General features: G+C 43.5%; 1 protein-coding gene across 4 annotated transcripts in view; it reads left to right on the forward strand.

Annotated features, from left to right (window-relative positions):
- The window catches only part of ccser2b (coiled-coil serine-rich protein 2b), a 112,718-nt gene that overhangs the window by 21,299 nt on the left and 75,226 nt on the right, over window positions 1–16,193 (forward strand). For all 4 annotated transcript variants that reach the window (XM_017710572.2, XM_037544102.1, XM_017710573.2 and 1 more), the window contains exons 3-4: window positions 7,065–8,414; window positions 9,370–9,572. In XM_017710572.2, coding sequence (XP_017566061.2) covers window positions 7,106–8,414; window positions 9,370–9,572 — 1,512 coding nt within the window. In that variant the 5' untranslated portion in view covers window positions 7,065–7,105. The remainder of the gene's footprint in view (window positions 1–7,064; window positions 8,415–9,369; window positions 9,573–16,193) is intronic.

A 16,193-nucleotide genomic window follows, 5' to 3' on the forward strand; every position in this document is an offset into this window, starting at 1 on the left:
AGGTCTTGGCTACGGGCTCTGACCTGGTTGGCGGACCGGGCTGGAGCTGCATTATGCCGGGTTGCGTGGAGGTCTGGACGTGTCCGCTCTGGGCTTCGATCAGGGTTAAGCCGTGAGGTGAGCGTTAGGAAGAGGAGAATGTGGGTCGCTGTGCGAGCGCCTGGCCAGCTCTCGGTCCATTTTGAGGTCAGTAGGAATAGGAGCGGTACAATATCAACACTTCTGATTTCTATACAGCCAAATATCACTTGTACAATAAGCCCAACCCGCTTAAGTATGAATTTCTAGGTTAAACACTTCTTAATGCAGCCGTATACATCTGTTACTGTGACCTCATAAGGACAACGTTGACCATTTAACCCTGTCTGACCTGACTCTGTGGAAAGTTTCCAATGTTTGTGAAAGGGCTGTTGACCTCAGCATTGCGCCATGAAGTCATTTGAGGTCCATTTTATGGTGCAATACCTTGCCCACTCTTTTTTTTTTTTTTTTTTTTTTTTCCCCCCCTTATTTTTGAAAGCATGCCAAAATAAAAGTTCTTTGGTGTGTAAGGTTTTTTTTTTCTTTTTTCAATTAGTTCAATACTTTTGCAACATGTTAGTTAAGGTTTAAAGCATAGACGCCAATTGTTTAACAATTTTGTAAAATTTTTTTTGGCATAATTTGCATATATGGTTGGATAGTTGCACCACTTGGCCTTTTTGGTTGTGTGTGAAAGTTTTGGCACCCCTGGTATAGTTACATCTTCTGATAAATGTGAAATGTGGCCTGTGCAAAAGTTATGGCACATTTTATGATGCATGTTTTATTTATATTCCCCCCCCCCCCCAAGATTTTAATATATGAATAGGAATTATGGACGGTGATCATACTTTTACATACAATTTACATTGACATTTACATTTATGGCATTTGGCAGATGCTCTTATCCAGAGCCGCTTATAGTTTGATCATTTTATACAAGTAGGCGAAGGCAGTGTTAGGAGTCTTGCCCAAGGACTCTTATTGGTAGAGTGTAGGGTGCTCACCCAGGTTTGAATTGAACCCCAGTCTACGGCGTAGAAGGCCACCCACTACTTTTGGCTTTCAGCAGTAAATTGTAAGCATAGAGCAATATGTGTAGATCATAAAACACATTTTCTGTTAATTTGAGGGGAGCATTTACAAAAAAAACACAGATGTACATTTATTTTCATGCAGTTACTAAATAATTCGCCTTAGAATTTGGGCATAAAAAATTCAAATAGAAAAAGTGACATATGTCCTTGAGCATAAGAGGTTAAAATGTATTGTGCAATGATGTGATGGGGATATATATTTGCTGAATTATTTAGTAGGAAAACAATATACACGTCATGTCGTTGGCTCACGTGTCATTTTTAATTGCTGTAAAGAGATGATTGTGCTTTATAGCGGGGGAAAAAACAATTATTTTATCATTCTGCCTCTTTTATTGAAACAAGGCCTCCTGACTGTCTGACTGGTGAAGCTCAACTTTGGTGCTCGTATAGAGATCAGCACTTTAAGCCTTGGAGCTGTTACAGCGCTTAGCTGAGTCATATGTCTCCGCGTGGTGTCATAGGCAAGATTATCCAGTATAAGTCTGAATAAGAGCTGTAATTAATGCTGTTCGTGGACGCTTTTGGACATATTGGTCTTTGAAAATCACACCATTGTGGTGTTCACCTGCTTTTACAAGTGACTGATATTAGATGTGTGTTGAAGATTTTCTTCTTGCTGTAGTGTTTGTGTGGCTATCAGGGAGACGTAGGCGTCAGAGTTGTGGAGGGTGAAACTGCCACAGCACCGCTCCATCCATCAGGCTGTCCCACACTGACCTTGAGATGCTGCAGTGGAGGACCTTCTGCTGTTCTCACAAAGCGTGACGCACCGTTCAGGCATCCACAGATCAAACTGAGTGTTCCGCTGTCGGAACAAAACCTCATTTCTCCAAAATGGTAACTTTACAGGAGAAGGAAGAATGTTCAGAACTTTATGGAAGTTAATGCAGCTGGATTTTGTTTCCTAGTCATTTCTGTAGGGTTGGATCATCTTAACGGTGCAGTGTGTTAGATTTAGTGCCATCTAGTGGTGATGGCTGCAGACTGTAACCAATTGAATACCTCTTCATCACCCCTCCCTTTCCAAGCATGTAGTAGAACTAACAGTGGCTGTCAGGATTCTGTTCTTTGCCGATGAGAATTCATCAGGATTTGCTTTTTCTTGCGCTAAATAACTAGTTTGATCCTCAAAGTTTGTTCTCAAACTTGTCAGAAAGGTTCTATATAGAACCATGAACACTTATAGAACCCATTGCATGATTAGAGTTGTTAGCATCATGTAAGAGTTCTTCAGACTGATGGAAAGTGTACTATAGATGGTTCTATGTATAACCTTTTGGAAAAGGGTTCTATATAGCACCGAGAAGGGTTCTTCTATTGTTACAGTGTCAAGCTTGTGAAAATTGCAGAACCCTTTTTGGTGCTGTATAGAACCATCTAAAGCACATTCTCCATCAATCTGAGGAATGCTTTCATATTTGCAAAGGGTTCTTTGAGTGTTCATGGTTCTATGTAGAGCCATTTCTTTTTTTTACTAAAGAACCCTTTGAAGAACCATATCCAGCTGTATCATATCAGACCAAATAATACATTGTGTGTGTGTGTTTGGTAGCATTTTCCTCATGGGCCTAAGTCTGGAGAACCCATCCTGCCCAGATACTACTTAAGAACTCTAAAGCAGGATGACATACACAAGTGTTATGCGGACTCCATGGTCAGCAGGTCTCTCTGGACTTAAAATGGAGCTCTATTGATTGCTGAGTGCCTTTTAACAGAGAGCGGTCATAAATCGGAGCGTCCTGTGATCCCTCTGGCAGCCTCTCCCCTGTCGGTCTGTCCCGCCCTGGGATCAGGTGTGTTGCAGTAGTCCCTATGATGGTTCTTTTTAATGGCAGTGTCATCAGGGTTTGATTGGCAGTGACGCCCTAAACCTGCACGAGTCCAGATCAGGAGCTTCTCTTCCCTGAAAGCCTTGGGTTTGTGTTGCTGGTGCTGGTTCATGAAACTTTAATGGTTTGTAAACAGAGGATGCCTTAGTCATCCTCCTGACAAGATGACATAACCCGAAACAGGAGACTTTCTGACAGACCTGCTCGCTGAGCACCACCGACTCTCACGTTAATGTGGTGTGGGGGGAAAAACTTGTCACAATGTTTTGAGCTGTGTTCATGAATCTGCCCTTGAGTCAGCTATTCAAACACTGTGTCTCTTATAGGAGTGTTATGTGGTTGCCTTGCCTTAAGGAAACACTTTTCAGTAGGTCTTGAGGCTTTCTTGGGAGGAATAAGTTGAATTGAATTGAATTCAGAATCATTAGCCAACTGTGTTTTGCTCACTGAGGAATTAGACCTCCTCATTTAACCCATCTGTGCAGTGAAACGCCCACATACATGCGCACTACTGAACACGCACACTAGGGGGCAGTGAGCACACTTGTCCGGAGCGGTGGGCAGCCCCATCCATGGCGCCCGGGAACCAGTTGGGTGTTAGGTGCTGTGCTCAAGGGCATTTCAGTCATGTTCTGTTGGCCAAGGTGATCGAACTGGCGACCTTCCGGTCACAAGGTTGGTTCCCTAACTTCCAGCTTCCAGCTGACTTTCAAATATTTTTCCAGCAATGATTGAAAAAGTGATTTTTCCACAGTTAGGGAAGAGCACAAACTAACAAAAGGTACGGTGTAACATGGCTTTTTAACGTAGTCGACATCTCTTGAGGCTCTTTTTGTACCCCCTTGGTGGCCAGGGTCATTTTTGAGTCACCTCAGTCATTTTGTTTAGTAGGCAGGAATAGAAAAGAATGAGTCCTTCATTAATTTTAATCAGGAAAAACATGGATATCAAAAAAGTTTAAAAGAGGACAAATTTGACCACCTTTATTGACATACAGACTGCTGTAGCACTGTTTTGAAGAATATAAACGACTCACAGTGAGAGTTAGAAAGGCTAAAGTACATCCTCAGCATGGCGGAGGTAGTTGTAACACACTACTACAGCTAAGACCCTCAAACACCGATCAGGCATAACATCATGACATTGTTTCTACACTCATTGTCCATTTGATCAGCTCCACTTACTGTGTAGCTGCACTTTGTAGTTCTACAGTTACAGACTGTAGTCCAGCTGTTTCTCTGATGCTTTCTTACCCTGTTCTTCTTGTACCCTGTTCTTCAGCGGTCAGGACCCCCATGAACCCTCACAGAGCAGGTACTATTTGGCTGGTGGATCATTCTCAGCACTGCACTAACACTGATGTGGTGGTGGTGGTGTGTTAGTGTGTGTTGTGCTGGTCTGAGTGGATCAGAAACAAGAGTGCTGCTGGAGTTTTCAAACACTTTGTCCACTCCCTGTCCACTCTATTAGGCACTCCAACCTTGTCAGTCCACCTTGTAGATGTAAAGTCAGAGCCGATAGCTCATCTTTTGCTGTACAGTGTGAGCTAATAATCCTCTAGTCCATCATCAGTGGTCAGTTCTGCCTTACATGGAGGAAGCTGAGTAGAGATTCTGACCTTTCTTTAACATCATGCTGATGTTGAGAACAGAGTCTTACCAGATTTTACTGTAGGCTTCTGTAGCTCCCAACATCAGCCACCTCCAGCATCTGGTCAGGAGGAGGTCTGCCGTTCTCAGACTGAGTAGAAACTTTGTTTTCTCAGACTGTTGACGATGTCTAGATGTTCCTGCTTGGTCATGCGTTGGCCCTCTGGGACAGCCAGTGGGATGATGCGCTGTGGCGTGAGACTCTCTTGCGCAGGCGAAAGGTTAGGGTTGTTTGAGGATCACTGTAATTGAGTTGTCGTCTCCTGGGCTTTGGCGGTGCGGGGGCATTGTCTACTATCTGCCTCCCCTTCATTCAGTTTTCTTTCATGATGGCCACTCACATGATGCCTTGCAGGAAACATCATGGTTTGAGATCATTGCCCTGCTAGCAGCTTGAGTGTGTTGTAGTTCTCAAGGAGTTGATTAAGTGATGATTTCACGGCTGTATGGCTGGGGTTTTAAGGAGTGTCACAGTCAGGGGTTGTCATTGCTTTCTGGGTGTCAGCGGCAGACAAGGGTGTGGTTGGCACTGTGCTATTTGAATGTGGTTTGAATTTGATTGCTTTGACGGTTGGTGACTCAGGCTCCTTCCAGGTATATCTCAATGTTTACGAAAATGTGTTTTTTTTTTCTGCATTTTGGCCTCCCACCCACCCAAAAATTGAGCTTTAAGTCACCGAAAATGGAAAACACTGAAAACCTGAAAACCTGACATCACCTTATGCGCATGCCTGTCGCTGTACTCATTCATTGAGCATGCACAACGAAAGTATATCTAGTGGTGTGCTCAGCAGTTTGAGGGTGATAACATGTTTGTAATTGGAATCTATGCAACAGTGAGTTCCGGCTACGCAAGCTGATTGGTTAAGAGGCATTCTAACCGCGCTGTTATTTCACCATAACATCACAGATTTTGCTCAAACGTGGTATCATGCCACTAAGATGCCGTTGCTAAGCAACGACTTTGACAGCTGTAGGAGATGCTCAAACCATTTGAACGTTTTCACTTCTTACTTTGCTCAGAAACAGGAAATGGTCACTTTTAAGATCAAATTTGACTGACAGCTGATTTGGTCAGACGAGACGACACTAAATTCCCAAACTGTCATCACCACTGAGCAACTTTTCAGTCAGCAGCTGAGACAGAAGAACAGCTGATTAACCTGGAATCAGCCAGAAATGAACCCAGTACCATTCGCCAAACGTGTCATCTGATCCTCAGAGTCTGACCAAATCAGACTGAGCCATTAAACTGACGCAATAAAAAACAAAAAAGCTGCTCAGTGATGATGACAGTTTGGGAATTTAGTGTAAGGAGCTGGAGAACGAGCTGCCGGCTGTGTAGCGAGTGGGCGGAGCTCGTTATTCTGACGTAGCAACAAGCTGCTCGTTAAGGAACTATAATTTGGAGGAAGGAACTGAACATTAAAACATATTAAATGCCATGTTCACAGCCAGTTTATTAATTTCTTACTTTATTTAACTGTTGTATAAAAGCAGTAGAACACTCGAGGTCACGTGTTATCACTGTAACATCACTGCTGTGATGATCTACGGTGACCAAATCACAGCCGTGATGTTATTTCATGATGACACACTCCCTCTCGTGTTCTACTGCTTAATTAGCTTTATCTTTTTGGTAAACTGCTGTGTGGAAGCATCAGAGCGTACTGCTGTTCAATAGGGTGTCAGCTCAGTTGCAAACATCAAGAATACTTTAGTGATTCTAACGTCTCTTGTAACTTGATAATCATTCATTAAAGTCAGATTTAAAAATAAAAATGCTCACTTCATAATGCATATTTTCATAAGGTAAAAAATTGGATCTCTGCCTGGTCAGGGATGTGCGGGCACTTCAGAGTCAGTAGTGTAGCCATGGCAACATGACCAACCCCATGGCAGCGAGCGGTGGGCTTCGTTTCTCTAAATCTCTTTAAGATTTTCGTTTTCTGACAGTAATTGGATTTTGAGTCTGCATGGAATATCGAATTACGAAAGGCAGGCTTGCAAGTCAAAGAAAACAGTGTTTGCATTGTCCTACTGTCACTTTTCATGCCATAATTTGTGGAGTGTTCATGTTCACAATGTTTTCTTGAAGTGTATAATATTAAGTTTAATGACGCGTCATTTCCCCCACTGAGTGGGTTTTGTGTTCTCATGTGGACGGAGCGACTTTTGGCTTTTGGACATGCTGTAGGTGTGGACAAATAAGTTTTTTAAAATATCTGGGTATGTGTGGACGATGAAGAGATTTAGATTCAGCTGAGCTCAGTCTTTGTCCAGCACACTACCATGAAAGAAACCCTTTTACTGCAGAACCATTCAGAGGTCATTAATCACGGCATGGCTATGCTGCATTAAGGGTTCCTGCAACTTAAATTAAAGCCTTTCACAATGCCTTTTGTTGACCTAGCAGTGCTGCCTGATGGCTCTAAATCTCTCTCCTTCTCTTTTTCTCTTCCCAGTTCTACCCCCGTGCTCAGACCCATGGTGGGAGAGGTAGCCGATGGAAGACACGGCCCTCAAGCAGCCCACCATGGTCTCCAGACTGCCCAAGTTTGGCTCTCGTGCTCCGGCTGCTGCCAACCCCCTCCCCAATGGTTCTACCCTGCCGGTTTCCTCTGGAGGGAGTAAAGGGGCAGCTGTAGGAAAGCAGAATGGGGTCATTCGACTTCCTCCTTCCCTCTCTGTGAAGTGGAAGAAGGGGAAGGAGGAAAGTGAAGAGAAGGTAGCGGATGATGATCCTCGTGTGGGCCTCCGATCCCAGCAGCAGCCACGCTCTGCAGTGATGGCTAGAGAGATCGGGAAGCCCTCTGTTGTCCCAGCGGGTAAGGCCAGACGTTCCATCTCTACTGCGGCCAACACCAGCCCGAGGACCATCCCTCAGTCCGCCAGGGCCAATCAACGTACAGCTGCCCCCAAACAACCTTCCCCGACCCAGCCGCTGTATGGCCGTAGGGCTGGTGTGAATGGAGTCGGCTCAGGCCTTCCAAAACCTGGCTTGGGCTCCTCCTCATCCCCACTATCCCAGTCCAGTGACAGCCTTAAGTCCATCTCGGTGGAAAATGTGGTGCGTTCCCAGAGCTTTAGCTATTTGAAGAGCTCTACCACCCCTGTGAATCCACCCTTGACCCGCTCCTTTTCCTTTAACCGGGCAGCAGAGTTGGCAAAGGAGCTGCCTAGGCCTCTGGCACAGTCCCCGCTGGCCAAGTCTCCGGTCACTAAGCCCTCTCTGGTGTTAGCTAGTGAGGGAGGAGCCAAGCCTACAATAACAAATACAAGCTGCCTCTTACCACCCACGGCCCTAAAGAAATCACTTCTGCCCAGCTGCTCCGGCAGCAAGCCTTCAGCGATAAGCTACAAGCTGATGCGGCCGTCCCTCATCAAGCAGCCCCGCACAGTTCAGCCAGGAATGGTCCAGGTGAAAGTGGAGAGGGATGAGGACTCTCAAGAAACAGCTCAACCTACAACTGAATTATCCAGCACCACAGAAAGTCCCGGAACCACTCCAGATGAAACCAAGCAAGCTGATGGCATCCAAGGTCTGCCTCTGGAGATCCCAGAGGACATGTCTTTGTCCTCCACCTCTTCTTTGGAGCGCAATGACGTCAGCGAAGAGTACATGGACGACTTTGATGACCTGGGCAATGGGTGTGGGATCCAGCTGCTGCCAGCTCACGAAGGCGGACACGACCAGTCCAGACTCTGTGAGGATGACAACGCTGTCGTCAGTCAGTGTCAGGATGGGTCGTCAGTGACCAGTCTGCACAGCTTCCTGTCTGAGTCAGTAGACTGGGCAGAAATGGGCCTTACAGGTAAGCCAGAGTTTGTTGCTGTCTTCAGTTTCTTCGATTGTAATGAGGGGTGTCAAGCTCAGGTCCCAGAGGACTTCAACCCTGCAAAGATGATGTACCTCTTCCAATAGACCAAATTGGGTTTACAAAAGCTTTTTTTTAGTTTATTAGTTTATTTATTATTATAAATTAGATTGGTTTTGTTAAAAAAGACATCGAAGGCCTCTCTTACTAAGCCGTAACGTCACTACCTTCACCTACCTTTCTAAAATGATCGCTCTGGATAAGAGCATCTGCCAAAAGCCATAAATGTCTACCTGTGTTAAATGATTTAAAAAGCACTGCGTGTTGTTAAACCTACATGTGTGGACAAACTAAGCTTCATTTGAGTATGTTTATTACTTTCAGTATTTCAGTATAATCCATCATTTGAACATGTAAACAGAGATCTATCTATTGTTCATCACCAGTGGCTAGACGTACCAACTCATCTAGGATTATAGCTTTACCCATTTGAAGAGCTCTACCACCCTTGACCCGCTCCTTTTTCTTTGACCAGGCAGCGAAGTTGGCGAAGGAGCTGCCTAGGCCTCTGGCACAGTCCTCTTATCCAGAGCGACTTGCAATTTGATCATTTTACACATGTAGGTGTAGGCAGTGTTAGGAGTCTTGCCCAAGGACTGTGAACAAATGTAAGAGAACAAACTTTTGCACATCAGACATGTCTTGGCCGATCGACTACATTTGAGCTAAGGGGACAATTGTGGACGAACCATTCCCTTCACACAACGCTAAACTCTGCAGTGTTGCGACCTTCCAGTTTGACACAATTTTAGCAAAGTTTAGCACTCGGCCCTCTCCACATAACATTACCCATTACTTTGTTCCTCAAAGGCCATTCACTATCTGAAGCGCAGGTTTCGGTGGATTAGAAAACCACTGAAAATGCTTTGACTCTCTTGTTTGTCTTGCGTAGGTGGTCGAGAAGGGTTGGACGCTTCTCCTCACTGCATGTCTCGGAAGATGTCTGCAGGGGGAGATTTGCCACATGGCTCTTCGCTGGACCTCTCTCCCTCGGACAGCTCCGGCGGGACCTACATGTGGGATGAGGAGGTTCTGGAGCCGCTGGGAGGAGCCACGCACGGCTGCGGGAGCTACGACTCTGACCTTAACAGCATGGTGAGTTGGGTTGCATAGACTGTGTGGAGTGCAGGAGTTTCATTAACCCTTTGTCTATCTCAGTAACTCCCTTTTTCTGGAAACACGTGCGAGTGTTTCAGGTACCGTCGCACACCCTCACCATATTCCGAAATTGTTTGCTGTAGTTGTGCGTATAAATATATGAAGTCCTGCCATAAAGAAGGACCGCTGTTCTCCCGCTAATCGCTTTCCACATGCGTAGTTAAATCATTGGGATGTAAACAAAGTCATTCAGAGTGGTTTGATGCGAATTATGTTCTAGAGGAACTTTACAGTGTTGTTCACAATAGTGGTGGTAGGAACCATACGTCCACCTCTAAAAGCTCCCACTGCCAGACGCCTGAGACCTTGTTTTGTGCTGGTTTTGTGAGAAGGTTTTGGCTTAAGTGTATTTTTTGTTAATGGATGGATACACGTGGGGTGTCACAAGACAAAATAGTCCCCAAAGAAAACATATTTTTTTCAGATTTTATCATCATCAACATTCCATGAAGCTCAGAAGACACATGTTGGTTCACTGGTGGTTTTGAATAGCAAACAAAATGGCTATATCTGTGTTGTAGTCATGGTGACCCCTGGTTCCATTCACCACCACTATAGAGACATCTGAGTCTCTATAATGAACCATCATGAATGACTTAGAACTACTGAATTATGCATGGCTATCTATTTACATCATATTCAAAAGTCAATCAAATTACATTTTTAATTATTTTCTAAATGAAAAAACTTTTCTTTTTGTTCTGCAAATTTTGGTGCAGTTTCTTTTTAGAGTTTAGAATAATATAAATAATTAATAATAAATAATAATACAAAATATTAAAATAAAATGTCTAATAATCTACTGTAACTTTTGTACCAGCCACAATTGATGTTTTACCTTTTTTCTGATATATTAAATTCAGCAAATATTTTTAGAGGACGTTTAACTTATTTTCACTTGGCAAACCAGCAAAGCATGTAATGATCAGGGGTGCCCAAACTTTTGCATATGAGTGTATGTAAGTGGATCTCGTGTAGAAATGTGCAGGATTCTCACCAGTGTTAGCTGTTATTAGCAGGTTAATAGGCAGGGTAGTTAGGGGCCTTATTAAGGTAATGGGTTTGGATGATAATATAGTAGTAATTATATTAATAATGACGAGGAGATGACAAGGTCAGTGTGTCACTCTGTGGTGAACAAAGAGTTTGCTGAGGTTTGCTGACCACAGAACAGTCACCACAGAAAAAAAATCATATGTTGTACATGTTCTTGGATAGTATCAGTATTAAAGTGTGAATTGAATAGTACTCTCCAATTTTAATGATTTTTAATCATTCTATATTTTAATAGAATTTCTGAAAAACATTCAAACATGTGTTAAAACTTGATTTGGTTTCCTAGCATGTGCGGGTCAGTCAGCTCTGTCTCAGCACCCAGTGTGGGCAGCTTCAATATCACATGACCGTGTAATGGAGGGAGGAAATGCGGAGTCATCAGAGGGATTAACACGAATGGGAAAGTCTGTCTTTATGTTCTCTGTTCAGACACACAGGCTCAATGAGTCTTAAGGGGAATTTCCACCAGTTTCTCAAAAATTTGTATGTTAATAGGTGGTTAAAATCTACAAAGAGCCCTCGTTTGAAGACAAATGCTCTGTTCTAGAGACACTTTTTCCTTTTTTTTAATATTATTATTATTTTTTTAATATATTCCCAGGCCAACATTCCTTGGCCACACCGCCACCCCCACTTTTCCAGGGGACATATTATTATTGTTATTATTTTTTTTTTTCACTTCGTAATCAATGTCACAACTCATCGTTTATTAATGATCATATAGATATAAGGTGATGTGGCACCACAACCGCTCAACACCCCTCCAAACACCCACCCACCCCACCCCACCCCACCCCCACCCACCCCCTGCTTTGAGTAAAACGAAAAACAGAAATACAGAAGAAGTGTGGTTGGTTGGTGTGGTTGGTTGGTGTAGTGGGTAACACCTGCCTTCTACGCTGTAGACTGGGGTTCAATCCCCACCTGGGTAAGCCCCCTACACTAAACCAATAAGAGTCCTTGGGCAAGACTCCTAACACCGCCTTCACCTACCTGTGTAAAATGATCAAACTGTAAGTCGCTCTGGATAAGAGCGTCAACCAAATGCCATAAATGTAAGTAAAGAGAAAGGATGAAATAACAATAATAGTGATAATAATAATAAGAAGAATTATAATAACACTTAACAATGGACATACAGGACGGACAAACACAAACACTTAACAAAACAATAAACAAAGCAGTAACTTTAAATTTTTTTTTTTATTGTTATCAAATCCTATGTAGGAGTTTCAACCCTTTCCTGATGAGTTTGGAGAGAGAGGCAGCTGTCAGTATATTGTAAAAATTGTGACCAGGTTTCATGATTTTGAGTTATTTTTGAAATTTGCTGCAAGTCTTTCCAGGTTGCAGTGATCCGTGAGGAGGGTAAGCTTTGTTGAAATTTTGGTTCTGTCCTTCCAGTTCGGCGGTATAACTTTTTTGCAATGGTAGGTGAAGTCAGTATAAAGGATTTGAGGTGATTGGGTGATGAAAGTGAGGAAAAGGTCATGAAGTAGCGCTACAATAGGACATAAAGGGATCACAAGGCCCAAAATCTGATAGCCTGTCCACGACCTCTGACCAAAACTGCTGGATCGGGGGACAGTTCTAGAAAGCATGATTGTCCAGCTTTAACAGACAACTGCTATGTTGGCATTTATCACTGTCACTGAATCCCATACGGTGTAGTTTAGAAGCTGTAGTATACAACCCCAATTCCAATGAAGTTGGGACATTGTGTAAAACATAAATAAAAACGGAATATGATGAATAGGACAAATCCTTTTCAACCTATATTCAATTGAATACACTGCAAAGACAAGATATTTAACGTCCAAACAGATCAACTTTATTGATTTTTGCAAATATTCACTCATTTTGAATTTTGAACAACGTCCCAACTTCATTGGAATTGGGGTTGTATGTTCTGTGAAGGGTTTTATATTGAGTTAGTTGGAGTTTTGAGTTGCTGGGCATAGAGAAGATGTCACTGCATGTATTTTGCCAGTTGACCTTGCATGTTTCTTTTCTATCTGATGTGCATTTTTCAGGTGGGAGTGAGATAGTGTTGTCCTTTGAGGCTGTTAGTTTATATATTTGTGAGAACATGTTCTGAGGTTTAAGGGAGAGTAGTTTTAAGTAACCACCAAGTCTCGGGATTGCGAGAGACACGCTGGCGCGTTTGGCTGCCGCTTCTCCCCTGTTAAATTTATGTTGAATTAGGTTTAGTTTTTGTTTTAGTTTTTTTTAGGTTATTTTTAAGTTAAAATTCTACTCGTATTGCTCACCCTGGATTGGGATCTCGTACTCTGTGGGCGACATTTGTTCCCTTGGGTTTGTTTCGTCTGATCTTTTCACCTGTGGCGTGGGCCGGCACCGGTGTCAACACTTGGATTACTCGCCCCTGTCCTGACTCTGCTCGTGCTGCTGGGATTGCCCACTGGACTTCGGGAAGCATTGCTGGCCCGGCGTCTCTGTTTTGGCTCTTACAGATCGTCTGATCTTTTCACCTGTGGCGTGGGCCGGCACCGGTACTTGATTACCCGCCCCTGTCCTGACTTTGCTTGCGCTGTGGGGATTGCCCACTGGATTTCGGGAATCATTGCTGGCCCGGCGTCGCTGTTTTGGCTCTTACAGACCGTTTGATCTCTTCACCTGTGGCGTGGGCCGGCACCGGTGTCAACGTTTGGATTACCCGCCCCTGTCCTGACTCTGCTCGCGCTGTTGGGATTGCCCACTGGATTTCGGGAATCATTGCTGGTCCGGCGTCTCTGTTTTGGCTCTTATGGAGGCTTCCAGCATGGCAGTAAGGACATTAAGGTACTCTTTTATTGAACTATATGTTCTACAAAACACTCGGTGTAAACCCCCGGACTCGCTTTATCATCTTCGCAACCTCGGCATTTTGCGGAGACCTAAATACTCTCACCGTGGTTCAGGCCGGACTTTTATGTATAAGCAGCACGCGAATACTATTTCTACACTCTGGACCTCATGTCGTCGTACGATTGCTATGGGAATATCTACTCGAGCTAGTGGTCGGATACTGCACTACGTTAAAACCGTAAATCTGCCTGCTTTGAACACTGATTTTAATGTTAACTGTGCTTTACTGAATGTGCGCTCCCTTAATAATAAAGCACCACTCATTGCTGATGCTCTTGTGGAGCGCAATATTGACCTGCTGTGCTTAACAGAAACTTGGCAGCAACCCAATGATTATTTTGCGCTGAATCAAACTTTACCAGCGGGCTTCTTATATGTATGTCAACCACGTTTAACAGGTCGGGGTGGGGGACTTGCGGTGGTCTACCGATCTAATTTTAAAGTTAGAACGATCCCACTTCCCCCTCTGACCTCATTTGAATGTCTTTCATTGCTCATTACTGCCTCTAGATCTGTTTTAATTCTGCTCATATACCGACCACCGAAAATGTCGCCTGTTTTTATTTCTGAACTCTCTGACATGCTCTCTTCTTTTATACCTGTGTACTCAAATTTGCTGCTGCTTGGTGATTTTAATATTCATGTTGACTCCGAAAGCTGCTCAATTGCCAAAAGTTTTTTAGATCTTCTTAATTGTTTTGACATTGTTCAGAATGTGAATTTTCCTACCCATAACAAAGGTCATGTACTGGACATTGTCTGCTCTACTGGCATAACTCCTACTAACCTGCATGGAGTTGAGCTGTTTATATCTGATCATAAGGCTGTGTTTTTTAATGTTGTTCTACCATGTTTTCAGCGTGGGCAGCGCAATTCACGACAGTTCTCATTCAGAACTACAAAAAACATCTCTCCCTCTGTCCTTATGGACATGCTCAGTCAGATTGATCACTCTGACTTTAATAGTGACAATGCAAACCAGCTTGTGACTCACTATGACATTACCCTCTCTGCTATCTTTAATGAATTGGCACCATTAAAGACTCGCAAAGTATCTTTCACCCAGTCTGCCCCCTGGTTTACACCAGAGTTGCGCAAGCTAAAGTCTGCTGGTCGTCTGCTTGAGCGTCGCTGGAGGAGAACTGGCATGATGGTGCATGCCCTTGCTTATAAGGATCATGTTGGTTACTATAAAGAGGAGCTGCAAAAAGCAAAAACACTTTATTTTTCAAATGTCATTCAGTGCTCCACTGATAATCTGCGAGGTCTTTTTCAAACAGTTAATAAGCTGATCTGCCCTCTGAATTGTTTTCCTTTAACACCTTCGGCTGATCTCTGTTCAAAGTTTATTAATTTTTTTAATCTGAAAATCGACTCTATTTACTCTCAGTTTGCTTTTACGCGGCCTATATTGAATCAGCAATCTCTCTCTGTTCAATTCTCTGGTAGTTGCCTTTCTAATTTTTCTACTGTTAATGAGAGTTTTGTTGGTGAGCTTATTATGAAATCTAGAGCCACTACATGTCAGTTAGACCCCATTCCAACACAGTGGGTGAAATCTTGTCTCCCTGCTATTTGTCCCCTTATCACCAAGGTCATAAATGCATCACTCACTGCAGGTTTGGTCCCTCCCTGTTTGAAATTAGCTGCTGTTACTCCTGTGCTAAAAAAACCTGGCCTTGACCCTGAGAATTTTGCTAACTTTAGGCCCATTTCTAATCTTCCATTCCTGGCCAAAGTATTAGAGCGAACGGTTGCTTCTCAGCTACACGAACATCTGGAATCGAATGATTTGTACGAAGTGTTCCAGTCTGGTTTCAGGAGGAACCATAGCACAGAAACGACTCTACTCAGAGTTGTGAATGATTTGTTATTAGCTGCTGACCAGGGGATGCTAAATGTATTGATTCTTTTAGACCTCACTGCTGCGTTTGATACTGTTTGCCATAACCTGCTACTTACCAGGCTTGAGACACTTATAGGTATATGTGGCACCGCTCTTTCCTGGTTTAAGTCCTACCTATCTGATAGGCAGCAGTTTGTTTCTATTGGTGGCTACAAGTCTGATTTGTGTGCGCTGTCCCGTGGTGTCCCCCAGGGATCTGTACTTGGCCCTCTACTTTTCATTTTATATATGCTTCCACTTGGCAACATCATTAGAAGGCATGGGCTCCAGTTTCACTGCTTTGCAGACGATGTGCAGATCTATGTTTACTCTAAACCATCTCATACCTGTCCGCCTGCTGTGCTAAGTGACTGCTTACTTGATGTACGTGCCTGGCTGGTTGAAAACTTTCTAAGCCTTAATGGTACTAAAACTGAGGCCATACTGATTTCCTCTCCTGCTACTGCCAGAAAGCTCAGTAACCTTGCTTTCTCTATACCAGGGTTTGTTGTCTCCTCCTCTGCACAGGTTCGAAATCTGGGTGTAATTTTTGACACAACACTGTCGTTCGAACCCCACATAAAAAATGTCTGCAAAACAGCCTTTTTTCATTTAAAGAACATTTCCAGAATTCGCCCATTTCTGTCTTCTGCTGCTGCTGAGATCATTACTCATGCATTCGTGACCTCTAGATTAGACTATTGTAATGCAGTGTTGCATGGTCTCCCTACCCGGCTTTTAAACAGATT

This window comes from Pygocentrus nattereri, chromosome 13, assembly GCF_015220715.1.
Source record: "Pygocentrus nattereri isolate fPygNat1 chromosome 13, fPygNat1.pri, whole genome shotgun sequence".
In the NCBI taxonomy this organism is placed as follows: Eukaryota; Metazoa; Chordata; class Actinopteri; order Characiformes; family Serrasalmidae; genus Pygocentrus; species Pygocentrus nattereri.